The sequence below is a fragment of the Necator americanus genome, chromosome X, assembly GCF_031761385.1.
Source record: "Necator americanus strain Aroian chromosome X, whole genome shotgun sequence".
In the NCBI taxonomy this organism is placed as follows: domain Eukaryota; kingdom Metazoa; phylum Nematoda; class Chromadorea; order Rhabditida; family Ancylostomatidae; genus Necator; species Necator americanus.
The window spans coordinates 32,881,407-32,908,983 of NC_087376.1; the positions used below are offsets into that span (position 1 = coordinate 32,881,407).

Sequence of the window (27,577 nt, forward strand, 5' to 3'; positions counted from 1 at the left end):
AAACAGTAAAACATTATTAATGGAACATGCAAAAAATTATTACAGAATGACAACAAATTATCACATAGTATCACAGATCTCACCAGGTCATGGTCAATATTTTACAGAATACATGGTCCTAATCATCTGACTATGGTCAAAATCACTATCGATAAGATGGAGCTAATTCAACTGAGTTGTCTTCCAGATCCACGTCATCACTATTCCTACATTGAGGTACATTTGCTGGATAATCGCATAAGGATAATTCTGGATTGAAAACGGTTCCGGACGGGCAATGCATTCTCTCCAACCGATCCCATACGCATCGATAGAATTGTCGACAATCGCCTTCGTGTGGCACCAGGTCACCATGGCTAGCACCACGGCATCCATTCAAGACTGGAATAGGCAAGCATTTCAGGATTTCGATTCCAGACTACGATGTGTCCAGAAATCGCTCTATCACCTTGATCATCATCAGCCGGTAGTTTGCATTCTGGAACCGCTTCTCTGTAGTCGCATTTGCCTGTGGCTTCGTTGAAAACAAGTCCGGATGAACAGGATGGATATTCGAACACGTCTCCGCCAAAGCACTAAATGTGGATCAGTTCAGAAACGTAGCAAAAATTAAACAGAATAGAAAATAATTGAAAAAAAATGATACAAAAATAGGAAGCGATTCATCCACCTGAAGTATTCCAGCGCAATCCGTTGGGTTCCTGTACAATCCGTCACTGCGAGCCTTGCAGAACGTTAACGGATCATTCGAATCCGCAAGCGGTGGAGCGTATGATGGAGTTCGTGCCGGTCCGCCGCTATGACATTCCGGTGCGTTCACTCGTAGCACACAAGCGCCAGCGGCCACCGAGAACACCTCGGCTGCGGTCGCGCACGGTTCAATCATCACTTCTCCGGATGTGCATCGGATGTACGAGGAACGACATCGTCCAAGCGGTTTCATCACTCCGTCGGCGGTGTTCCGACATCGGTCATCCTTTCTCGGTGCATACTTCGCGGCAGACTGATCAACTTGAGCGGCGGAGACCGGAGCTGCGGGTGCAGGTGCAGCGTGGGTGGCCTGAAAAAAACACAGTGCATTCAACTGGGACCCAACGATCAACGGCAAAAATATACACTGTAGACGATTAACCTGGCTTAAAAGTTCCTTAAGACGTTCTTGACCGCATTGTTCAGCTGGGACACATGTATTCAGATGTGAATCGAATAGGAATCCAATCGCACACTCGTCACGTTTCAGAATTCCATAAAGTGTGCAAATTCCATAGATTCGGGAACAGTAGTCAAGTGCAAATGCTGGCCGCTTATCGTTGTAAATACATCTGAGCGGCTGAAATCCTTTTTTTTCATACTATTCATACAAATTTGTACATTTTATTATATATTTCATGTTTCAAAAAATAAAAAAAGGGAAAAAAACACCTACGAACTCCTATGCGTACCTCAGTTGTCGTAGTTGTTTGTTGTGTTGTGGTAGTTGTCTGTTGAGTTGAGGGAGCAGCATAGTAAGGTACGTCAAGACCTTGGAATTTCTCGCATCCCGAAACAAATTCCCGGAAATCGCATGTATTCGTTAGTGGATTGAACACAAGAGGTTTAGAGCAGTTGAACTCTGAAGAACTCAGATTCCTTGCTTCCATTCAAATTAAGATAAAGTTGATAGAAATTTAATAATTAACAATTAATGTTAACAATATAATATTGCACGAATAATTAATAATCAATGAAGAATATAAAAAACAAAAACATAAAAAAAATCGCAATGAAAACGCTACCGCTCTCGATTCCATTCGAACAGATCACGAACTTCGACGAACACCGTCCTACCGCTTGTGGAACACCAGGACAATTATCGTCACGTGCTGGCGTCGAAGGAGTTGTTGTCCTGGTCACTACTGGATACGAGGGAACCGGTGCAGGTTCTATACGATACAAAAGATTTTCTTCTCGAATTGTAAACAATACGCCAACGCAGTAATCAACAGCTGTCAACATACCATCCAGTGATCCACCGCATGCCACAACTTTCTCCTTAAATTCACAAACTTGACGATTCTCGTCGAAGAATGTACCCATTGGACAATTCATTGAAGCCTGGATTCTACCATCGGTACAGATTACAAATGAAGCTGTGCATCCTTGGCTGTGCAGCCCATCAGGTAATGTAGCGCAGAAATCTGGAAAAAAAACAGTCACTCACTCGTCTCATTCGATCCAGGATCGGAGGTCGAATCAACATACCAGGAGTAGCTGGAGTGGTTCTAACTGGGACATCTAGCACAGGGGCGGCTGTCGGTTGTACCTTCTTAGGTCTATACGGCTTGTGCAAATGATGAGGTTTGCGTGGCCGATGAGGTTTTCGAGGTTTGTGAGGTTTTAGCGATTCCATTTGCTCCTCTTCTTCAGGAAAAAAAGAATATGAATTCACAGGCTCCTCCGGCTCGTCATCGGGAAAAAACGGATACGGTCTTGGCGAATGACTCATGCTACATCCTAGTACATTTCCCGGATAATCACAGTACTGTTTTGTTTGATCGTAAACCAAACCCTGAACGTGAATTAGAATATCCATGCGAATCAGTCCCGAGAAGAATAAAAAACCACGGAAAAAAAACGAACCTCTGGACATTTCATTTTGTACGCGATACCGTGCACACATTTCACAAAATTTCCGGAACAATCCAGAGCGTAGTCAGTGTTCGATGTGCACTCAACCATCGGGTTCGACTGCAGGAATGAAGCAGATACTGGGCGTGGTACACGAACTGGTGCTGGACGCGGTCTTGGTGCAAATGATGGTGGTGGTGGTCGGACAGGAGCTGCGGCTGGTCTCGGTGGAGCGGCTGGAATTGGCACCGGAATAATCAGTGGCTGCTGATACGGTGGTCTCATCGTAGTTGTCGTCGTGGGAACAGCATACGCCGCACTGTACATAGGCACGGATGGTACGGTAACTGGCGCTGGTGGTGGTGCAGGAGTGTATCGAGGGGCTGCTCTATCGGCTGAAAGCTTCCTGGGAATCGGTTTGTACGCCGGGGCAGATGTTGTTGCGACGGGCGGCGAATCATAGACATCTGGTCCTGAAAAGAAACTTCTTCGCATCTTTCTCTAACCTGATCCCGTACTGTATACATTGGAGGTGTATTCACCCATTAGTGGAACATCCGCCGCCGACTGTTCTTTTCCACAGGATCGAGAGGACACGCATTTTTTCAAGTTCCCGTCGAATAAATCACCAACTGGACATGCTGCCATCTGAACTGATTCATTGCGTACCATGTCAAAACTAAATCCTAGAAGTACATCCGCAAAAACTTACCAAACCAGCTTTCAGTGCTCTGCAAAAGATGAAATCCTGACGACAGAATCCCAATGAAATCACACCAGGTGCGAGCTCAGTTGTACACATGGAAAAATCCTGCTGCCCTGCTTCGCTGTTTTCCGGAACAGACACGTAACTTCGCTTCCGACGTGACACCTCCACTCCAGAGCCCTGAAGAAAAAAAAACGAAATATCGGTGCAAGCAGAGTGCAAAACATCAAATTTTGCGACCTTTGTTACCTCCTCATCATATTCCTCCTCATGATCATCTGCATAATCCTCGTCAGTATGCTCCTCAAACATAGCTATCGGAACCGGGGTTACGGTAGTAGTATTTGGGACCTAGAAAAAGAGAGCTGCCGTTGACAGCTTGATAGCAGAGTATCAGTCGGCCAAGGTGCGAATACCTGGATTGGCATTGGAAGTTCCGGATCATCCTTAACGCTTTCGAACAGCTTCGACACATCAAAATCGGTTTCTTTCGAATCTGGACGTCGATCGTGATGCTTGCGTTTCTTGTGGTGATTCGGCACAAATATTCGGTTAATGAATGGATAGAGGTATGGACTGGAATGTCCATCAAAGATATCCTTCAAAATGTAACGTCGCTCCCCGTTAAGCATGGAACGAGGTTCAAACGGTATCATTCCCTTGTTCACTCTGTCTGAAAAGCAATAGTGATCTATGTCTAAAATGAAATGAGAAAAATCCTCTTCACAAACCTCTGCCATGCATTACGTCCGGGAATGGCATCGGTAAAAATGGAGGGAATTGCGGAGGGAATGGATGGTGCTGGAACGGTTGCGGTGGAATGTATGGAGGTGGATGGAATGACGGTGGCGGATACTGTGGTGGAGTATACTGTGGTGGCTGGTATTGTGGTGGAGTATACTGTGGTGGCTGGTACTGTGGTGGCTGGTACTGTGGTGGCTGGTACTGTGGTGGCTGGTACTGTGGTGGCTGGTACTGTGATGGCTGTGGTGGCGTGTACTGTGGAGCCTCGTACTGTGGCTTCGAATACTGAGGTGGTTCATATGCCGGCGGGGGATATCCCGGAGCCGGTGCTGGTCGTACAGGCGTTGGAGTCGTAGCATCCTGAGCCTATAAGGAGTGTGAAGTTGTAGGTGCAGCACGAAAATATTTGACGATGAAAAAATCCTCAAACACAACCCAGAACTTACCGGTGGATAGTACGTTGGTGGCGTTACATCCTCCGCTCGACATTCCGGCAGATCATACACGCACAAGGATAACGCCTCATCGAATAGCGATTTTCCAGGACATTGTGACGGCACCAGTCTTCCATTCAAGCATCGATTAAACCTTGACGAGCAACGGCCTAACGCTTGGCTAGTCAAGCATTCAACCTGTAAACTGTGTGGATCTAGGGCTGGGATTTTCCTGGTTTAAAACACTCAGGTTCAAAAATTCCGAACCTGTTGTGACGGTGTCGTTATTTGAGGATATGTTGGAGCACCGCATTCATAATCGCACGCACCTAAATCCAAAAAAAAATCGAGACAGCTGAGAAAAGAACACATCTTACCAAAAAGGAACTACAAAAATCACCCTTAGCCGAATTGTACACGAGTCCATGAGGACAGAACTGCACGTACGCATGTCCGTTCGAGCACATCACAAAACGTCCAACGCATTCACCCAGCGGACGGTTCCCATCCGGAAGATTCGTGCAATCAAAATCTTAAACAGAATCGCTACGGTGTATTCAGCGGCTAATCCTAAACTGAATTTAATTCCCACAAACCTGTCACACTCGTCGATGTGCTGGTGCTGTCCCTGGATGGGTAGCTGGCTGAAGGCGCTGACGTCGGGACGTACGTCACCGGCATTAAGGTGGTTGTAGTTTCCGGAACGATGTCGCACATCGAAGCCCATTCACACCTGACCACGTAAAGCGATTAGATAGCGAAATAAATATGGATTTTTTCCAAAAAAAAATAAACCACGCCTACTTGTGTGATACAACGGAAAATAGTAGCCCATCCGGACATTTCATCGTATAGAGAGCGCTATGAACGCAAAACGAGAACGAATGGCGACAATTTGAGGTCTTCATCGGACCGTTCGAGTTGTTCAAACACAAATCCACTATAATACGATCGGGATCATGGATTTATTCGAAGAAATCCAGACATCGATACACTCTACACGCTTGAAACTTACTTCCCACGGCCGTATCCTGGTAGGTCACATCAGGCTTCGCTGGTGGTGCAACGACTGCAGGCGCGGTAGTCGGTTTGTCATAATCCTTACGCTCACATGCTTCCGGATAATCGCACCTGAGAAAGTTAGTCATAGGATTAGATCCAGACAAGACAAAATCAATAGCAACGATCACAAATCGTTTACAGTTTAGCCGCGATCGAATACACGAGACCAGCCGGACATTTCGTGACGAACGCAGTTCCACTTAGACAGGTGGTGAATTGTGGCTGACAATCAGAGTCCGTGATCACTCCATCCGGTCGGTCCTTGCACGAATTATCTGTAGGATGGTAGATAGCTTGGCGTTCTAAACGAGAACTCAAAAAACGACCAAACCTTTGTTGGTTTCAGTGCTGGGAATCGGTAGCGCGAGTGATGGTCTCGACTGATCTTCTCCTCTGCTCACGCAGCTCTCCACATAATCGCAGGCGTTCTTGTGTGGATTGAATACCAGACCAGCCGGACATTTCCCGACAAACTTCCGTCCATGCACGCAATTGAAGAATTCCACAGCGCAAAAGTGCGAAAAGTATCCTTCCAGGTCGCAACCTGCGCGATAAAATCAAAGAGTCCAAGAGAAAACTTCCACGAAAAAAAAATACCATCCCCACGTACTTCCGTTGCCTGCACCCGTGCCAGGACTCATCACCGGCTCGTACGGTAGCGGTCCGCTCACATTCTCCGGTTTCGGTGTAGGTTTACATGCCGACGGTACGTCACATGCTCCGAGTTGTTCCACGAAAACGAGACCAGCCGGACAGTAGAGACTGTATGTTCTACCGTCGACACATTGCAGAAATTCCCCGATACATCCAAGCGAATGTAGACCGTCCGGTTTTCCAACACAATCTAAACACCAGGGATACAGTATACGTAGATATCCTCGACGCACACATACAAAAATATACCGTTTCGTGAATTCTGTGGAACGTAGGATGGAGTTGTGGTTTCGGCAGGGCTCTGTGCACTGGATTTCTCACCACATTCGTCCGGATACACACAACGACTCTTTTTCGCGTCAAAGACAAGGTCCGATGGGCAGCTCATGGTATACGAGACCCCGTTCGAGCAGACCACAAACGATGATCCACATTGTGATCCGAATGTTCCGTCCGGAAGATCAGTGCATTCTAAACAATGGAAATATTAAAAAAAAAGAAAAGATCGAAACAAAGAAAAAGAAAGGATCAAAATTACCGGATGAAATAGACGGAGGCTTGTAATCGCTCGACGTAGGCGCTGAAGGAGTTGTAGATGGTTTCGCCTGCAGCAATTCCATTAAATCCATGCACAAATCTGTATAAACGACCGTCACATCCTTCCTACCTGATCCAATCCTTCTCGACAATTCTCCTTATGATCACAATAACCTTGCGCGGCATTGAAAACTAATCCCTCCGGGCATGTCATCAATTGTGCGACATCATTCGAGCATACCACAAATTCCACGGAACATCCAAGCGAAAAAACTCCATTCGTTTCGGGACAAACTTAACAAAATTGTTAACGAATCCTGGAGCTACTCTCATCACACAGACAGTGTCTGTCTTACCAAAGCTTAACGCAGACTTCGACGGCTTCGAAACTTCCGGAGGAGCGTAGGAGCCTTGGTCACCGGATGCGCACAGTTCTGGATAGTCACAATAGCCCATTTTCTCATTGAACACTAACGACGATGGACATTTCTGGAAGATAAGATGAGGGCCTAAAAAGGAGGTCATACAGCTAAATAGGGTGTACCATAGCAGTAGGGACTCCTTCGTTACAGTATACAAATTCGGAAGAGCATCCATTCGAATAGTATCCATTTTGACGTCCTGCGCATTCACCGCTCCTAGAGAACCGATCTCAGGTTTGTGGTAGTAGAAATAATCGATAATAGGAAGAATAATCGACAATAATAGTAATAAAAGTGAAAAATCGCATTTTCAACTAACGTCGCCGTCGCTGGAGGTGAAAATGCTCCAGAGGGTCGTCCTGGCTTCGTGGAACCTGGTGTTGGCTTCGGAGTTTGTGTTTGCGCCGTGGATCCATCACTTTCAGATGAGCAACTGTCTGGATAATCGCAGTAACCCATATCCTCGTTGAAAACTAATCCAGTAGGGCATCTCTGCAAACGAATCCATGTTTTTGGGACATCAGACAATTCCATGTTTATAACTTACCATCATTGTTGCAACGCCTTCGGAGCAGAAAACGAAATCCCCAGAACACCCAGTGGAGTAGTATCCATTCTCGCGACCAGCACAATTAACACCTCTAGAATTTAATCTACTTACTTCGTAAGAATTAAAAAAAACAAAAAATGAATAAAAAAAGTAAAAAACAAAACAAAAATAAAAACCAATCACTCACGAGGAAGATGACGGTGGAGACAGCTGAGACTGAGAGACGGGTGGCGGTGGAACCGCCGACGAACCTCCAGACAAACAGCTTTCCGGATAATCGCAGTAACCCTTCTGCTCATTAAAGACAAGAGATGATGGACACTTCTGCAAGGATCATAGGATAGATTACTCAGAATAGATTGCAACGATCAAAATCCAGAAAACCGAACAGACCATCATAGTGGCGACGCCGTCGTGACAGAACACAAAGTCCGGAGAACAGCCGACAGAGTAGTGTCCATTTTGGCGGCCAGTGCAATCCAGACGAGGTGGGGAGAGAACTGGCGGTTGAACCGGTTGCAGTTGAGGTTGTGGACCACCATACTGAGGTAATGAGGCGGGAGGAGGAGCATCAGCCGAGCAGTTTTCAACGTAATCGCAATAGCCTTTCTCCATGTTGAAGACGAGTGTGGATGGACATTTCTAAAGCAGAAGCGGGTACTATTCAAAGTACGTCGTCCCAAAGACGATCAATAAAGTCCTAAAGTATTGATTTTCGAGAGCTGACCATTTGAGTGGCGACGCCTTCATTGCAGTAGACAAAGTCGGCGGTGCATCCATTCGAATAGTAACCGGTTTGCCGTCCGGCACAGCTGACGCTTCTGAAAATTTCGATAAACATTATTGTTTATATGTACCGTACATTATTTATATGTACATTACACTAATTTTATATTATTTAACTATTTCATATGTATACTACACTGAACGAAATAAGCTAAATCCTCACGATGACGGTGGAGACAGTGCCGGCGGTTGTGACGGAGGTTGTGGCGCAGGCACAGGCGGAACTGCCGGCGATTGTTTGCAATTCTCCGGATAGTCACAGTATCCTTTCTTCTCATTGAACACCAACGAGGATGGGCATTTCTATGAACAAAAAAAGTAGTCAAATCACTTTTTTTCATACCGTACCACCATACAAACCATTAAAACACGGTTTCCTTCATTGCAAAACACAAAATCTCCGGAGCATCCCATCGAATAGTAGCCGCTTGGACGACCGGTACAATCGATTGACTGACTGGAATTAGTCAGGATTGAAAAAGTGATCCAACAAATCTCACGTAAAGCAACTAAAACAATAACTTATGCTAGAAACAAGTAGAAAAAGTAGTACAGAGTTTAATCCAGACCATTTTACACCATCCATATACAGAAAACCTACGATGATGGTGAGTAAGCTGGTGACTGTTGCGATTGCGAAGGAGCTACTGGCGCCGGAACTGGAGGAACTAGCGGAGCAGAACCAGCTGAGCAATTTTCTGGATAATCGCAGTATCCTTTCTGTTCGTTGAATACCAACGACGATGGGCATCGCTTCAAGAAGATCCATAAGATTTTGCTTCGTTATCGATTTGGCTTGGATTTCTTCCAAACTCATCAATGGAAAAAAACGAAAAAAAACTGACCATCGTAGTCGCCACACCTTCATAGCAGTACACAAAATCTGTAGAGCATCCGTTCGAGTAATGTCCATTTTGACGTCCGGTGCAATCAAATGAACTAAAAAAAATTAAAAATACTGGAAAAAAACAGCAAAAATTAAAACGAAACATAAAACATATGTAAAATAATATATGTTAAACGTTAACTCACGACTGTGGTGCCCGTTGATCCTGCTGAGCGGAAGAAACTGGAGGAAGAGGAATTGGCGAAGAGCCTCCGGACGAACAACTCTCTGGATAGTCACAATATCCCTTCTTCTCGTTGAAAACCAGCGACGATGGGCACTTCTGGAAAATGTCCAATGAATATAGTTCAGTATTTATTAGCCTAGTAAATGACCAACCATCATAATCGCCACTCCATCGTTACAGTACATAAAGTCTGGAGTGCATCCGTTCGAATAATGTCCGTTTGGACGGTTGGTACAATCCATAGGCTGCGGTGATACGATAGGAGCCTGCTGAGATGGTGGCGGTAGTATCGGGCTCGGCTTCGCTACCACAGGTGGGACCGCGGATGAACAGCTCTCCGGATAGTCACAGTATCCTTTCTTCTCGTTGAACACCAACGTTGCAGGACAATTCTAAGAATCAGGATCACAATATGAAAAATTCCCAAATATTTTTCGATGAAAAAAAAAAACGGACCATAAGGGTGGCGACACCTTCAACGCAGTACACGAATTCCGGAGTGCAGCCGTTCGAGTGAAAGCCATTCGTACGTCCAGTGCAATCCAGAGATCTAAATCGTAGCGATATAATCAGCCTGATAAATGGTACACGACCACGTTACAGTAATCCACGCTCACGTGGATGCAGATGGTTGATACCGAGCTGACGGTTGCTCTTGCTGTACGGGAAGGCTCGGAGCAGGTGGCGACACAACAGGTCCGTCGCAATTTTCCGGATAGTCACACTGACCCTTCTTTGCGTTGAACACTAACGATGTGGGGCATTTCTAGAAAAATTAGCTCTACAGTCATCCACAGTAATCATAATGTTTTTCCAGAAACACACCATCATAGTGGCAACACCTTCAACGCAGAAAAAGAACTCTGATGTACATCCAAGGGAATGGTATCCGTCCGGACGTCCAGTGCAATCCATTTTTCTTGAAAAAAAAAGTGACCTAACAACTTCAGACACCAATTCAGATCCATATAAAAACTCACGACATCACCGACGGAGGAGAAAGCGCCGGAGGCGGTGGTACTGGCTGCGGTGGTGCGATCGGGGCGGAGACGGAAGGTGCGACAGAGCAGTTCTCGACGTAATCACAATATCCCTTCCTTTCATTGAACACCAACGATTGTGGACATTTCTGGATCAAAATTCCACTTCATAGCAATTGATGCAAGCAAGGGATCCAGAAAAACTGACCATTACTGTTGCCACTCCTTCACTGCAAAAAACGAATTCTGACGTGCAACCGTTTGAGTGGTAGCCGTTCGGGCGTCCGGTACAATCCAGAGTCCTGAAATTTGGAAAAAAAAATGTTTGATCTTAGAAGAAGCAACGCTGTAAAATAAAAAGACAACAGACGATGATGCCGGATGAGAGAACACCGAAGGAGCTTGGACAGAAACTTGTGGTGCCACAACAGGAACTTCCGAAGAGCAATGCTCCGGATAGTCACATTGTCCCGTCTTCTTATTGAAGACTAATGATGTAGGACATTTCTGGAACAAAACAGATCCTCACAAGGTATATTCCTAATAAAAAAAAGCATCGGAAAAAATGAGAACCATTAAAGTGGCGACACCCTCATTACAGTACACAAACTCCGCAGTACAACCATTCGAATGATATCCGTTCGGACGTCCGGTACAATCCAGAACGCTGAACATGGTGCAATATAACTCATTGACAGAATTTCACGATGCTTAAAACTACTCACGCTGACGTCACCGGTGGCGAGAGCGCTGCAGGACCCATCGCTGCAGGTGGTTTCGCTGTGTAACCGGGTGCTTGCACCAAAGGAGGACTAGGAGGCTGAGGAGGAGGTAGAGGGACATCACTTGAGCAGTTCTCCACATAGTCACAATGTCCGTTTTTCTTGTTGAACACCAACGATGGAGGACATTTCTGAAATAAAATATTTCTGCGCGGAAAAAAACTACTTACTGCAATCAATAAATTATTTTAGAAAAATCCTAACCATAATCGTAGCAACCCCTTCATTGCAGTAGACGAAATCCGGAGAGCAGCCATTTGAGTGGTATCCATTCGGACGACCTTTGCAATCAATAGTGCTGCAACAACAAATCTCAGCCTTTATTGAAAATATTGATTGATAATTGATTTTAAACATTGACTGCATAATATTAATTAATAATTAAATTTATATGTTTTAAAAAACAGTTTATATGATTTAACTAAATTTTGGTCCAACCCGGACGTAGAGTACGCTGGATCCCGACTTGGTTGTTGTGGCAATGGAATGGGTACGGTGGGTCCCGTTATTCCTTTGTCGCAGTTCTCTGGATAGTCGCAATATCCGTTCTTCTCATTGAACACAAGTGATACAGGACATTTCTGCGGAAACACACAAATAGCAGCGCAACTATCAACACTTCCCCAATCACTTAGAAAAAAATACCATTTCTGTTGGAATCCCCTCACTGCAGTAGAAAAATTCAGAAGTGCATCCATTCGAGTAGAAACCTTCCGGCCTCCCCTGGCAATGCACACGACCGTCCGGTGTTGTCGGTGGCGAAGCTAGCGAAGGTGGCGGAGGAACTGGCCGAGGTTGCGGTGCGATAACCTGCGGTGTTGGCGCCGTACCAGCTCCATCCGTGGAGCAATTCTCCACGTAATCGCAGTATCCTTTCATCGCATTGAATACTAGTGAAAGAGGACATTTCTAAAATTAAAAAAAGGCGGATTTATTCCTGACACTTTCCTTCTATTCCTCTCTTGAAGATTTTTATTTTTTTAAGTGTGATACAAGAAAAAATACCATTAGTGTTGCGCTCCCCTCAGTACAAAAAACAAATTCATTCGAACATCCATTCGAGTAGTAGCCGTCAGATTTCCCGGCACAATCCATGGCTCTGCGGATTACATTTACATTTGTCGGATTGCAGGAAAAGGTAGGCGACAAGCAATTTCTGGCGATACTCACGAGGAACTTGGTGGGACGTGTGCAGGAGTGGGAACAGGTTGTACTGGTACACGACTCGGTGGAGGTGGATTTGAGTGCACCACTTCGGCTACGCAATTTTCTGGATAATCACAGTTTCCGCTTCGCTCGTTGAATACCAAGGACGGAGGGCAAGTCTGAAGTCACAACAAAGTTGTGTAATTACGACTTGTAAAAAATAGACCGATTAATTAAATAAACAAAAAAACAAAATAAATATTTACCATCGCCGTCGCAACCCCCTGACTACAAAAAACGAACTCAGAGGAACAACCATTCGAATAGTAACCGTCCTGTTTCCCGTTACAATTAATACCACTGAAAAATAGTGCAATTACACACCAAATAACAACGGACCCGACAACTTACGAATCCGGAGATGACTGGAAGTAAGCGGGAGCGTGATTATCCATCATTGATGCGGCTGGATGTGCAGCGTCCGTGGATTTGTCTGAGGAACAGTTCTCCACATAATCGCAATGACCCTTCTTCGCATTGAACACCAATGATGACGGACATTTCTGAAAATCCTCGTGATGTCTCCGGAATTTGTCACGGATAAATCCTATCTGCTTACCATCGTAGTCGCAACACCTTCGCTACAGAATACAAATATTGGCGAGCAGCCATTCGAGTAGTATCCATCACTCTTTCCTACGCAGTTGACAACCTCAGGAGAGGAGGCGCTTGGAGGAGACGGTACTGGCATCGAGTTCGATGGCGCCGGCACATTAGTGGGGACTTCCGAGATACAGCTCTCCGGATAGTCACAGTATCCTTTCTTCTCATTGAAGACAAGCAATGAAGGACAAGTCTAAAGATTCAACGTCATGGATTTTACAGGATTCTAGAGAAATTTCACAATTAAAAATCAAAAGATTAAAAAAACGAATTTACCATTTTGGTGGCGACACCACCACTGCAATGAACAAATTCCGTGAAACATCCATTCGAGTAATATCCATCCGCTTTCCCGGCACATTCAATGCTTCTGGAAAAAAAAGTGCAAACAATAAAGTACTTATGGAAACACCATCGCATACAGATTAAGGGTATAGATCATAAAAGAAGAAAAAATCCAACCCTGCAGCGTTTTGTGGAACGTATGGCGGAGCGAGGCCAGGTGCCGGAGGTTTGATCACAGAAGGCGCCAATGGAGGCGGCGAGGAGGAGCAGTTCTCAACGTAGTCGCACTGACCTTTCTTCTGGTTGAATACCAACGTTGGAGGGCATTTCTAGGATGGAAGTGCATTCAGGATATGCACGCCACGTGTGCAGTTAACAAACTTCTACCCTCCTCTTAAACTCCTCTTCTTTCCTCTCTTTTTTTCTCTCTTCTACGACTTGACACTTTTAAATTATTCCTAAAAGTTACTGGAAAGGAAAAAAATACCATGTTGGTCGCCACACCGTCGCTACACAGAACGAATTCTGCAGTGCATCCGTTTGAATAATACCCATCCTTCTTTCCGGTACAATCCACGAATCTGCAATCCATAAACGCTTACGTACATATAACCTATAGACACAAAAAATGTCAAAAGAAGGAAAAATATTATAAAAATAAAAAAAGTGCGACAGAAAAGAAAAATTACCTGTCAACGGAAGGAGCGTACGCCGGCGTGGGCTGATCCATGGCGGTGACCGATGGTTGGACGGCAGCGGATTCGGTCGAACAATTCTCCACATAGTCACAATGTCCCTTCTTCTCGTTGAAAACGAGTGATGGAGGACATTTCTGGAAGAAATCAATGACTATTACGTGTGCCTAAGACAATCGTCCATCCTAGATGGGATCGGGTACCATTGGGGTCGCAACTCCTTCGCTGCAGAACACAAACACCGATGAGCAACCGTTCGAGTAGTAGCCGTCCTTCTTTCCAGCGCATTTCACCGGTCTTAAATTTCTAATTAATTATTTTTAATGAATCGATTACCACTTATTCCAATACTACATACGATGATGCTGGAAAAGGAGCCTGAGGAACCGGCACCGGCACTACCGGCGGAGCAGCAGCCATTGACGTCTCGGCCGAACACTGCTCCATGTAATCGCAATGCCCCTTCTTTTCATTGAATACAAGCGTCGGAGGACAATTCTGGAAGAGGACAATTATTAATTACAGATTAAAAGCTCGCTTAAAAAAGTAATAATGAATACCATTGTGGTCGCTACTCCATTACTACAAGACACAAAAGTGGCGGTGCAACCGTTCGAGTAATACCCATCCTTCTTTCCGGTGCAGTCCACATGTCTGGATTCAAAGATTACAAAAGCTCTTCATGGAAAATCCAGTACAAATCTAAAACGTACGAAGACATAGATGCTGGAGCAGAGGCAGGAACTGTTGGTGGCGGGGGCGGCGGAACAGCTGTAGGTCCTGGCATGAGCGGTGGGACTGGAGACTCAGAGGAACAGTTCTCCAAGTAATCGCAATGCCCCTTCTTCTCGTTGAACACAAGTGCCGCAGGACATTTCTGAATAGGACCTCTATATTTACAACCAAGCATTATTGATCTACTTTTCATTTTTTAATTAATTATAATTACATAACTACAGAAACATGGGGAGCTACGACAAAAAAAAACATACCATAACAGTTGCCAGCCCTTCATTGCAGAAAACAAATTCTGGAGTGCAGCCGTTCGAGTAGTATCCATCCTTCTTTCCAGTACAATCCACACGGCTGGAACAAAATTGTTCATCCAAATATTCGACTTTTTTTTGCACCTGTTTCGTCGTTTCCACACTTTTTCCGCAAAAACACGCAAAATATACTTTGACACAGGAGGTGGAGCATAGGCAGGTTGTGCTTGAGGCGCAGGAAGAGGAGGAGGAGGAGAAGGAGGAGGAACAACAGGTTTCGAGGGCACCGTTGGAACATCCGAGCAGTTCTCCGCATAATCACAATGACCCTTCTTTTCGTTGAATACCAGCGTGACAGGGCATTTCTGGAAGAGTACGATATTCAGTGGAACTAATGCCGTCAACGGAAGGATTAAGGAATTCACTACCATAGTGGTCGCTACTCCTTCGCTACAGAAGACGAATTCAGGAGAGCATCCATTCGAATAGTAACCATCCTTCTTTCCGGCACAATCCAAGTGTCTAAATAATTCTCAATGCAGTTATGACATCCATACTTCACATCCAGAATTGGAATACTTACGATACAGTAGTAACTGGAGGCTGCATACTTGGCGCCGGCACGGGAACAACTGGTGATTCTGTAGAGCAATTCTCTACGTAATCGCAATGTCCCTTCTTCTCATTGAACACCAGCGATGGAGGACATTTCTGGAATAATTGAATCCTTGGAAACTCCCACATAAATGCGCTGATCATCTATTCACCATCGATGTTGCGACTCCTTCACTGCAATGGACAAAGGTCGGAGAACATCCGTTCGAATAGTATCCATCTTTCTTCCATGCACAATCAACAGAACTGAAATTCCACGAATCAGCACAAATCCATAATAATATTTCCATGATAACATAATAGTTCCATAATAATTTAAAGGTAGTTTTTCACTTACGATGACATAGGTGGTGCATGAACAGGAGCAGAACTAGTCTGTGTGGCAGGAGCAGGAACAGCCGGATTTGATTCCGAGGAGCAGTTCTCCGGATAGTCACAATATCCTTTCTTTTCGTTGAAAACCAACGCGGATGGACATTTCTCAAGCAAAAACTCTTTAAATCCAGGAAATACTTGCTCTCCAGGTAAAACAGTACCATCGTGGTCGGTACTCCTTCATTACAGAAAACAAATTCGGACGTACATCCAAGCGAATAGTAGCCATCCTGCTTTGTCTTACAATTTACGGTTCTGAATGGATACAATCCTAGCAGTTATCCTTTCACGTATGATTACAAATCCTGGATGGCCATACCAGGACTACTAGTTCAGAAATGAGTATTATTTGCAGGAAAAAAAGAAACATACGTCGGCAGCTGAGCAGGTACCACAGGTGCTGGTTTCTGGATTACCGGAAGAGGTACAACGACGGGTGCTGGAGATGGTATCGCTGGTGGAGATCTCGCAGAGCAATTCTCAACATAATCACACTGTCCCTTCATCTCGTTAAACACCAACGTCGGCGAGCATTTCTGGAAACAATCGCTGTCCCAGGATCTCTTCCAAAAAATACAAGAAAAACATCCATACCATCGTTGTGGCAACCCCGTCACTACAGTACACAAAGGTCGGTGAACAACCATTCGAATAATATCCATCCTTTTTACCGACGCAATCAATAACCCTTAAGGATACAATACAAGAAATTCTGGAATAATACAGAGAAACACTGCTCACTGCACTTACGAATGAGGTGGAGGAGCGTAGGCAGAAGGAGGAGAAGGCCTTGTCGGAGCAGCGGCTGGAGTTGCGACCGTCTCAGCTGCACAGTTCTCAGGATAATCGCAGTATCCCTTCTTCTCATTGAATACCAATGACGATGGACATTCCTGGATTAGGAATGAACCTCTTTGAATGACTAACATTTGTACTATCAGAGTAGGGTTCAGGAAAAGCCGCGATTTTGTGGATCTCATCAGTCTACGGGACGTAGATTACAAGTATTTCAGCGAAAACACGAAATACGCTAACAATTACAGGAATCTACTCTAGGCGTAGAGAGCATCTACGACATCAGATTACGCAACGATACAACTCTTTACACTCGTAGGATCGATAAAATGAAAGCACATAAAGCGGGCTAGTGATCAGGTTATCTACTAAAGCATCTCATTACAAATAATAGAATGTAACGCTTCCAACATTTCCTGGATATTTCGTGTTTCAGGTGTCATACATTCAAATAACGCCCCGAAATCCTCCCTCATCCTGGATTGAAACCGATACCGAAAAAGGAAAGGAAAATAAAAGAAAAAGGAAAAAAGTACCATTGTAGTCGCCATTCCTTCGTTACAGAAAACGAAATAAGACGTGCAGCCACGGGAATAATAGCCGTCCTGTTTTGTTTTGCAATCGATACTGCTTAAAAAAAACCTCAAATTAATGAATCCACAAATTTTACATAGAAACTGTGCATACAGTCTCCTATAGTCATTACAGACCACTTAAGGATAATACTTAAGGATAAGTTACTGAGCTAAACTAGTTACATACGTTGTAAGCGGAGCCGGCACCACCGGTGCTGGAGGCTGCATGGGTGCTGCTGCTGCCGCTGGAGGAGGCACAACAGCGGAAGGAACCGGAGCAGGAGCGGGCACGGATACATCTCCGGAGCAATTCTCCGCGTAATCACAATGTCCCTTCTTCTCATTAAACACCAACGTTGGTGGGCATTTCTGGAAGAAATCCAATAAGATTCCTCATACTATTCGTGGAACTACAATGAAAATTACCATCGATGTTGCAACCGAGTCACTGCAGAACACAAAGGTAGGCGAGCATCCATTAGAATAATAACCATCCTTCTTTCCGGTACAATCAACATCCCTTAAGAATATCATGAAAATAATCTAGGTTGAAATTTACAGGAAAAAAAGTCCCTGATTCTCATGGATACGTAGACAAGGACAATAGACATACAACGCAGTAGATACTGGATATGCCGGAGCAGTTTGAGCCGGAACTGCCGGTCCCGCAGGACAGTTTTCTGGATAGTCACATTGCGCTTTCTTCTCATTGTATACCAACGGTGTTGGACATTTCTGGAATTGAAATCCTGGAGAAGTGTCCGAACACTTTTTAACACAAAAATGCTACGAAATACCATTGTAGTCGCGACTCCTCCATTACAGTAAACGTAATCCGAGACGCAACCGATCGAATAGTAACCATCCGACTTTAGTTTGCAATCCACAGTACTAAAATAGAAACTGGTACAGACGGGTCAAAGCTGCAAGCGGTGGCGTCCGATGCTGCACGGTTTTCAACCGCGCACAGTTCGTGCCTTATTTCGGGCACGGTATTGCACGAGGGTCCCATTCCTAACACATCAGAAACCACCGCTTACACCATATTGCAGTAATTTCAAGTTGAATCAGTGCTACGAGGATAGATTCTTAAAAATTAACTGTCATAAACATGATCCCTATTTTCACTGTAACTAACAATCTAAAATTATAATAGTAGTAAGTAAGCAAGTAATACTAGTAATGGATATCAATCATAACAGTAAATATCAATATTAATAATATACCTAATAAAATAATAAAATTCTAATATATGTTAAAATAAACGTTTGAACTTCTCGAGAGACCTATTTCGGAGGAAAAAAAACGCATACGTCGCGCTTGGCGCGGAGGCGGCCACATGTACAGACGGCTGCTTGGATGGAACTGGAGGAGGCACAGCGGAGGGAGCTGGTATCGGTGGCGGTAGAGGAACATCGGCAGAGCAGTTCTCCACATAGTCACAACTCCCCTTCTTCCCGTTAAACACCAAATTTGGAGGACATCTCTGGAAAAAAAAGCGCATCCAGTCCAGCGCTGGAAGACATTTCCCACAGAAAATTCGTTGGATTACCATGGTTGTTGCTACTCCATCATTACAGTACACAAAAACATCAGTACATCCCTTCGAATAGTATCCATCCATCTTCCCAGCGCAATCAAAACTCCTAGAAGAACGTGGATAATCCACGTTGGCTTCAAAAAGGTAGATCTAGGACTTACGATGGGACCGGAGCATTGTAGGTAGGCGCAGCGCTTGGTCCTGCCGCGTCAGCCTGTGCGCTAGCAGCCACCTCCTGCTCGCAGTTCTCAGGATAGTCACAATATCCTTTCCTTTCATTGTATATCAGCGATGATGGGCATTTCTGGAATTTCAGATCGTTAGAACTATTTCAAGTCAAATCAGTTCAAATCAACACAAATCTCAATGCTCAAGAAAGTACCAATGTTGTCGCTATTCCTTCGTTACAGGAAATATATTCGGATGTACATCCGATCGAGTAGTATCCGTTTGGTTTCGTTTTGCAATCCACGACTCTGGAGTAAACAAAAATATGAATACAGAGCAAAAAAATAAATAAAAAAACGAAAAAGAACAAATAAAACTACGCTTTACTACTGCAATAATCAGAAACATTTCAGGAAGGGCTACATGGATTTGGAAATCAACAAAAGCACTTCAAGTATTTCATGTTAATACATCCTTTAAAATCCCAAAAAAACAAACAAACTTCGAAGCCGACGCGGTGGGTGCCGGAGGCATGAACGATGCCGATGGCTGCGAGGCAGGAATAGGCACTGGTGGTGCCGGTGGCGCTTCTGGAGTACAGTTCTCCACATAGTCACAATGTCCTTTCTTCCCGTTAAATACTAATGTTGGTGGACATTTCTGGAAAATTATGATATTGTTCCCAAATATCCCATTTAAACTGGCGCCAACGAGTTGTACCATCGTTGTCGCGACACCTTCATTGCAAAACACAAACGTAGGAGTGCAACCATTTGAGTAATATCCATCCTTTTTGCCAGCGCAGTCAACGGCACTAAATATATTTTAAAAAATAAAGTGAGAAGTCAATATAATAATCGCGGCAATAGAAATCATACGATGAGCTGGCCGGAGCATACACAGGCGCCGACTGCGGCTGCACGTGAGCGGCACGTGACGGCACGGACGGTTCGGATGAGCAGTTTTCAGGATAGTCACAATGCCCCTTCTTCTCGTTGAACACCAACGTTGATGGACACTTCTAAATTGAACGTATAGAGTACTAGACGAATTTTATGGAAGAATTCTTGGATCAATACCATTGCTGTCGCCACTCCTTCATTACAAAACACAAAATCAGCGGAGCATCCATTCGAATAGTAGCCGTCTTTTTTCCCTTTGCAGTCGACAACACTATAAAGGACTCCTGAGCCAACTACCAAGACCGTCATTCAGAATCCAGGATATACCTGGTTGTTGTGGGCGGAGCGTACACTTCTGCAGGCGGTTTACTAGCCGGTAGCGGTGACGGTTGGGTGTGTGCGAGAGGAGGAGCAACAACTGTATCCGCTGAGCAATTTTCTGGATAATCACATCGACCTTTCTTCTGATCAAAGACTAGCGATGATGGGCATTTCTGGAAGACTGGCGATTTTCAAGGAATTTACAAATTTGTCACGTGTTCAGGTACCATAGCTGTTGCTATTCCTCCATTGCAGAACACATAAGAAGGGCTGCAACCGTTCGAATAGAATCCGTCAGTTTTACCAACACAATCAATATTCCTTAAAAAAAAAGGATAAAATCACATAGAACGGGAAATTAAGTTCTAAAACTAAGAAAATGGATGCAATGTGGAACATACGATGCCGTTGGTGGTGCTAAAACAGGGGCTCGAGTGGTTGCATCCTGATTTTCCACAAGGCAGCTCTCCAGGTAGTCACAACGCTGCTTTTGCATGTTAAATACTAGCGATGAAGGGCATACCTAATATTCAATAGGTTTCAAATCCTTCAATGAATCAAATTCCCTTTTCCAAGGCAGCGTACCACGAAACTGACAATGTTGGGGTCACTCTGGTTCGGGGAGTACAATACTAGCATGAGCGTGGTTCCCAATCACACTGAGAATAGGCGTGTGAACGACGTTTTTCCCTACGAGATACGTTAGAACGCGCCCCCTTCTACACACTCTGATCCCCCCAGAGGCCTATTTATTGGTTTTACTTGTATAAGTGCTGGTGAGGAAAACTTATTGACCTCTTCAACAGCTCGCTCATGAATGGTTCGCGTGCGCAAAGGTGTCCCGTCCTAACATACCTCGTAGGAAGAAACGCACTTTCCCACGCCGTTTTTTAGGACAGCTAAGGGAAACTGAGCGAAATCACGTGCATACTCGTAGTCTACTACCCGACTCTACATATTCCCACACGTTTCCCAACTACGGTTGTTTCCTGATACGTTGCTAATGCTTTAAGAATCACCAGCGATGTTGCGATCCCATCATTACAGAAGACAAAGTTAGGCGTACAACCCAACGAATGGTATCCATCTCTTCTTCCTGTGCAATCCAGTGATCTGAAATCGTGGATGAGTTATGAACTCCGTGAGCAAAAAAAACCATGTGTACAACTTACGATGAAGAGGGAGGAGCATTAGAGGAGACACGAGCTGATTCTGAAGCCGTGGTAGCCGGTTTTGCACCGGCTTCTTCCTGACAATCCTCTGGATAGTCGCAATATCCCTTCTCCTTATTGAATACCAACGAAGAAGGGCACCTCTATAACAAAAGTACAAAATAATCAGAAAATCCAGACTTTTTTCGAAGCAAAAATACCATTGTTGTCGCCACTCCATCTCTGCATAGCACAAAATCGTGAGAACATCCGTCGGAATAGTATCCGTTGGCACGTCCAACACACAAACCAGACCTGTACACAACGAAAATGTTAAAGTATCCAGAAGGTGGAACTGAAAATATCGATTTAAAATCAACTCACGACTCCTTGGATGCTGGTTTCGACGTCTGATCCTGATCTGGAGCGGCTGAGCAGGATTCTGGATAGTCACAGTATCCCTTCTTCCCATTAAAAACCAAATTTGGCGGGCACTTCTGAAAATCAGTTAGTTATCCTTGAAATCACGTATAATACACAAATAAATAAATAATATAATAAATAATACTTTGTCTTACCATAGGTGTTGCTACCCCTTCATCACAGGAAATAAAGTCCACCGTACACCCGTCCGAGTAGAATCCATTCTTTCGGAACGCGCAATAGTTGGATCTATACCAATAATAGCTTACATATGTATTGATCGAATGCGAAAAATTATCATCCACTTACGAAACGGATTTCGAGGCATCAGCAGCTGGCAATTTGCTTGCCGGCGGACTGGATCCAGATTTTTGTTGACACGCTTCAGGATAATCACAGTAGCCTTTCGCGTCGTTGAAAACCAATGAGTTAGGACATTTCTGGAAGATTGAGTTCAATTTTACTCGCTGGAAGGTAACATTGCGATTCACCTACCATGGGTAGAGCATTTCCACCGCTGCAGAAAATAAAATCGGACGTGCAACCTATTCCGTAGTTCCCATCTTCACGAGTTGAACAGTCAAACTGTGGTGCGTCCTCGGATGAAGTTTTGCACTCGGAGACTTGCTCCAGAGGCATACATCTTCCTGAACTGCTGAAGACCTCCTCGTCCGGACATTCAGCTAACTGCGAAATTCCATCGGTACACACCATATACTGCAAAAAATACCACTGTTGGAAAAAATGAATAACTCAACGTGAGGAATCACGGACCTGTTGCGCACAGCTTCCAATCGGGTATGGGCCCGACGACTTGCCCTCACAGCTGAATCTCGGCTCAGACGATGCTGGACCATAGCCTCGAACTCCTGCAACACTTTTCAATCATCAAACAAATGCTGGACATCCACAAGATCCACGCGCTTACTCGCAAATCCACCATGTTTCTGATGCCTGTGCGGTATATATGGAGGATAGGTTGGTATGACGAGTGGAGGTCGTGTTACCGGCTCTCTTTGCACCTCCGGATGACCGCCACAGGCACGTACACGGAATTTGTGATCACACTGAAAAATATTCCATTTTCTTCCACGATCCAATCATCTCTTTCTAAGTCCTCTCAAAAACAATTTTAACGTCGAATCGTTGGAATATCCCGTAAGATCTCACGAGAAATCAGGATTTTACAATGGCCAGCAATTCCTGGTTACCCTCAACCTTAATCCTGTTTCCATCAGCAACATTTTGCTAGCTGCAAGCTGTTTCTTTGTCAGCCCAAAACTATCCATACAATAAATCATAGCGCTGAAATCCATAACGTTTCTGGAAGAATGTTGCTATTCATCCAAAAAAGCAAACACTTTCAAGGAAACACTTCAGGACTATCCTATGATGAAAAGATAAAGGATCCTATAAGATATCAGTAATGACGTCGGCTCTGATCGGAGCTATCCCCTGGTCAGACAAATTTTCTCGCAGATTTTATCACTAAAAAATTTTCAAAAGATGTGACCAACTTCATTTAAAGAAAAGTCTACTATTTATTAAATAAATTACTGCCTACATATTTGATGTAGTTTCCTATAACTTAATAAATCAGCTTATGATGTACAAGAAAGACTGGTTAAGGAAACTTTCTCCAATCAATATGGATTACTGTTTAAAAGAACCCAAATGGAAGGATAATCTAAAAGGAAAAAGAATAAAACGTAGGATCGAGTGATATGAAGGAGTCCCGAGAGTCTGGATGCGGAATTTTCGCGGACATTGCTAGATTGGATGATAAAGTTCGCCAAGAATCGATCGATAATAGTTGCGCACCCGACTTCACCCATGGCTAAGACCACCCACGACGCTGAAGTGTAGGTCCATGATCTCACCGTGTTCCGGTCGATATCGTAGAAGAGGCCTCGTTGGCAGGTGCTTTGATGGATGAGTCCATTGCTGCAGAAGAAGAACGAGGACGAACAACCGATCGTGTATACCCCATCCTTCTTGTGTAGGCAGTTCACTTCCTCCCGATCTGTACATGTATGGATGTTATCCACATTGGACCAATATTGCCATAACTTTGTGAGGTGATATCAACCTACTTTCACATCCAGCTACGTTACCATCATAGTCGCAAAGACTACTTTCTGGATTGAAGACGAGACCACGTGGACAATGTTTAAACAATGGTTTACCATTATAGCAATGAATGAATTGGTTAGAGCATTCTCCAACAGCTTGAAGTCCGTTCACGGATTCATCGCAGTCCCATTCCTTTTCCGAACCTACAGAGTGGAAATGAAGGAAATTTCCTGGCGATGGAACAGAATTTTAGACAGATTGCGACTTACCGACTGCTAACCCGGTGAGGGTTAGTAATAGGAGTATCCTCATATGTAAACGATAAGTAACGGGGGGTGAGTAGCCGGTCTTCGATGGATCACAGCTTTCCGGCAAGTGAGATGGTGATACTGACGTTCTCGAACACTCGTTCGCGCCAATTCCTCCCCCTCTTTCTTTGATCTCAACAAAATCCAATGCCGCATGTGATTTCAAGATACGGTCACCATAAAATTGAACCTCCTCCGTTCCTCCACTACCCTGGATTTTCACTATATCGCTGTTTGTTACCTACACGATAATTACTCTTTAATGACTTACTCCTCATTGCCTCGAATTTTTCTATTTACTGTTATTTAGAGGCGGCCTCCCCACATGGATGTGGTCAAGGATTTCTTGGAAAATCGAATCTCCGATAATCTCTGCCTGTGCTGGACGCTACAACTCTTTAGGGACTTCTTTCTCTTTTTCTCGAAGGTTTCTCTGTACTAATCATAAATATTTTAACATTTTCTTTTATTCTAGGACAACATTCCTGACATGAATTTATTCACTAATCAATATGAGAACAAATCACTGTAATTTTCTACAATCTTAACAAATTAATGGAAGGATATCACACAGTGTGGAATAATGTAGCCGGTCCTCTTTCCAAACGAGTTTCCTCTGCTTTTCACTCCTTGCTGAGGCAACCGAAGCCGAACGGCATCGCGGAAGCGAACAGCTAAAATATTAAGGAATCAATGGTCATAGGTAAATATTAAGTAATTAAAAGTTATAGGTACCGGTTAGTTTACCCTCCACAATTTGTTTATTCAAACAATTCAGTCCATAATTTGGAAAAAAAATTATGGATATTATGGATACCGAATTAAATGGTAGCTGGCTCAGTTGCAATGTTCGGTCCTGCGCCAAGCGCTTGCATTTGTATCGACGATTTTGGAACCAAATTTTTACCTAAAAATATTTTCGTTACTTAGTAGTTTTGTAAGGATATTCACTATAATATTGAATAGGTTTGAACATAAATATATCGTTTCAACTACGTAGTCGTTAATGATTTTATGAACCGAGGTTTTCTTTCTGATTATTGAGACCACATAGGAAGATATAAAGATATAAACAGACTTAGATGTTACTAGTTAAATTTTTTTCTTTTTTTCAGAATAATTGACCACGTTCATCCTATAAAAGGATTTCCCATTGCAACCTCATGAGAATTTTGTCCTTTTTTATAAGTTCAAACAAAGAGAATAAAGCGACATAACTATAAACAAATAAACAAAAGTTATTTTGAGTGAAATAAGGCTTTCATTTTTAGATTTTTAGAAGATTTTCAAATATGGCACCGAATTCTTCGCAAGTAAGATTGCTGCAGTTTTATTTCCCGTTTTCGAAATCCTATTTCGGGAGTCGACTTGATTCCTGGATCATTTCACTTCTTTCGTGCTGTGAAATTTCCTTTTCAACCCTTTTTTTCATTAGAGAAAGTTGTCTTTTCATTGGAAGAAGGGCTAAGGAAGCAATAATTTCTAATAATGTTCACTATTAGAGCAACAAATCCATTTAGGAGAAAAGGTGTAAATATCCCTGGTGTTAATCCAATAACTTCGGGATGCGACAACGCGTTCAATTTCAATTCTGGGTCATTTTGTGGTTAATGAGCTCGCCATAATGACTTTCGGTGGGCAACCGATGTACCAACTCAGTGTTTTTGTCTTCAAAAACAAGTCTGGTATCAGTTTATCGACGCCGCAGGTATGAAAGGCTTGGTTGGCACTAGAGCGGTTTCGAACTATGAATCATGCAGCACCAGAACCTGAACCTCTTACCAACTGCGCTATACCCTTTTTAATTAAATCAGGGCATAAATAAGCGGCACTGAATCTGGAATAATAATCCGAACAAAATTGTCTATCACTTGGTTTCAATCACTTCTGCCACTCACAAAGAAAAACTTGGGAAAACTGAGAATAATACATGGAAGCCGTATTATAGAAATCCACGACCTTTCTGATTACGTAGTTGTTTATTAAGAAGCGAATTTTGACAAAATCATAACGGTCTTCTATAGTCCAGCTATGTTCCGGAAAATCCTTCAAAATTCCGGAAAAGCTTTCAGTGATCCAGAATTCCCAGCATGTCAGCTCTAAGCAGTATCAATCATACGACAACAGTATCAGGAAAAACGAATTGTTTTTTTTTTGAAGAATTTTCTCAAGTTAAACTAAGTTAGAATTAAATTGGATTAAATTTTAGAAATTATTCAGTTTATCACTAACTTCCTGGATTCGTTTTGTTTACCACAAATAATTCTTGAATATATTATCGGACTGCCATATTTATATTTATGTTTGTCACCTGTGTAGCGCTTAGTCCTAAGCTACTGGCTAGCTCTTCTCGTTCACTTGCCGTCACATAACGTTGTTTTTTGAATCGTTCCTCCAATTCGCTCACCTAAATTTGAATGTTCCAGAATTTTTCAAGGATATTATGTTTGAATAACGTGATCCAGTGTACTCTTATCAGTACCAGACTGACCTGACGTTGTGTAAACAAAACCCTCGGCTTCCTTCTGTGCTGTTGTGAGCGGAGTGTCACACTACACTCTTTATTATTATTGTTAGTCCTCATAAAAGTATCTATAAGAAAAAAAAATTTAGTTATTTTAAAGAATAAAAAAATATCCTTTTATTGCTACCACTAAAACTCACTGAAATAGGCCAAATGTGCTCCGGCGGCTAATTGGTACTGCATGTAAGGATTGGAAGTGGTGGGTGGTTTAGGACTGTAGCACAAATTCGATGCATTCCCATAGGAGGAGGGGATACAACCTCTCGTTGAGGTCGTGAATAACTGACAATTCCCCTCGTTAACATGTGAAACATCAGTATTTTCGGGCACAGAATCAGTTACGGTAAAAACGGCAGAGGAAGATGTGCACGATGGCAATGAGTTCATGAATAGTGACTATCATATCCGGAAACTTTATCCGAGTGAGAGAAGCAATGGCGTGGCTGTTTGTTATCCATTAGATGCGTCGAAGGCGCTCGATTACCATCCGAGAACTTATGCGGAAGAGACGCTTTGCGGTCGGATTATGTTGCACCCTATCCATATTCACACTCTTCATCCTCGGATTATCCATGCTCAAGGAGGTTCGGTTCTCCGTTGCAAATTTAGCAGAAAAAAAGCGAGGTGAATATCTGGTTAGAGTTAGAAGGAGTAAAATAGGAACTATGTAGTGATCTTTGACATTTGTTTCACAG

The 27,577-nt window shown here is 43.6% G+C and overlaps 1 protein-coding gene across 4 annotated transcripts; it reads right to left on the reverse strand.

Annotated features, from left to right (window-relative positions):
- Positions 1-145: 145 nt before the first annotated feature.
- RB195_026174 (uncharacterized protein) lies at positions 146-27,269 on the reverse strand (the record flags this gene model as incomplete). 4 transcript variants are annotated; one of them, XM_064214610.1, is made up of 104 exons in its annotated part: positions 146-381; positions 449-575; positions 671-1,060; positions 1,133-1,330; positions 1,443-1,612; positions 1,776-1,922; positions 1,998-2,177; positions 2,242-2,548; positions 2,620-3,080; positions 3,150-3,255; positions 3,320-3,493; positions 3,563-3,664; positions 3,730-3,986; positions 4,045-4,423; positions 4,504-4,689; positions 4,759-4,820; positions 4,892-5,023; positions 5,088-5,224; positions 5,296-5,431; positions 5,507-5,622; positions 5,693-5,828; positions 5,885-6,097; positions 6,164-6,397; positions 6,457-6,678; positions 6,746-6,812; positions 6,875-7,038; positions 7,101-7,233; positions 7,289-7,382; positions 7,486-7,658; positions 7,714-7,807; positions 7,904-8,040; positions 8,110-8,358; positions 8,444-8,537; positions 8,666-8,805; positions 8,863-8,959; positions 9,104-9,255; positions 9,348-9,441; positions 9,535-9,671; positions 9,728-9,967; positions 10,032-10,125; positions 10,193-10,341; positions 10,401-10,494; positions 10,556-10,704; positions 10,764-10,857; positions 10,926-11,062; positions 11,129-11,222; positions 11,281-11,468; positions 11,542-11,635; positions 11,776-11,918; positions 11,983-12,246; positions 12,343-12,436; positions 12,508-12,662; positions 12,750-12,843; positions 12,895-13,046; positions 13,103-13,339; positions 13,423-13,516; positions 13,609-13,760; positions 13,919-14,012; positions 14,121-14,263; positions 14,330-14,423; positions 14,485-14,624; positions 14,687-14,780; positions 14,840-15,003; positions 15,119-15,212; positions 15,305-15,477; positions 15,541-15,634; positions 15,696-15,823; positions 15,880-15,973; positions 16,065-16,207; positions 16,264-16,357; positions 16,475-16,638; positions 16,697-16,790; positions 16,853-16,995; positions 17,434-17,527; positions 17,660-17,841; positions 17,899-17,992; positions 18,086-18,207; positions 18,270-18,363; positions 18,786-18,958; positions 19,025-19,118; positions 19,174-19,316; positions 19,395-19,488; positions 19,683-19,840; positions 19,901-19,994; positions 20,059-20,201; positions 20,260-20,353; positions 20,410-20,576; positions 20,631-20,724; positions 20,805-20,926; positions 21,423-21,516; positions 21,576-21,718; positions 21,776-21,869; positions 21,939-22,051; positions 22,133-22,226; positions 22,287-22,417; positions 22,473-22,694; positions 22,752-22,846; positions 22,906-23,044; positions 23,858-24,000; positions 24,071-24,253; positions 24,320-24,599; positions 26,670-26,765; positions 26,850-26,950; positions 27,023-27,269. In XM_064214610.1, 104 exons carry the CDS (start codon positions 27,267-27,269, stop codon positions 146-148), a joined length of 15,438 nt encoding a protein of 5,145 aa, XP_064070491.1. The 4 variants fall into 4 exon arrangements, with proteins under 4 accessions (XP_064070491.1, XP_064070492.1, XP_064070493.1 ...); XM_064214611.1 differs by lacking the exons at positions 26,670-26,765; positions 26,850-26,950; positions 27,023-27,269 and having other exon boundaries at positions 14,142-14,263; positions 24,320-24,362; XM_064214612.1 differs by lacking the exons at positions 26,670-26,765; positions 26,850-26,950; positions 27,023-27,269 and having other exon boundaries at positions 24,320-24,362.
- Between the last annotated feature and the right edge of the window lie 308 nt (positions 27,270-27,577).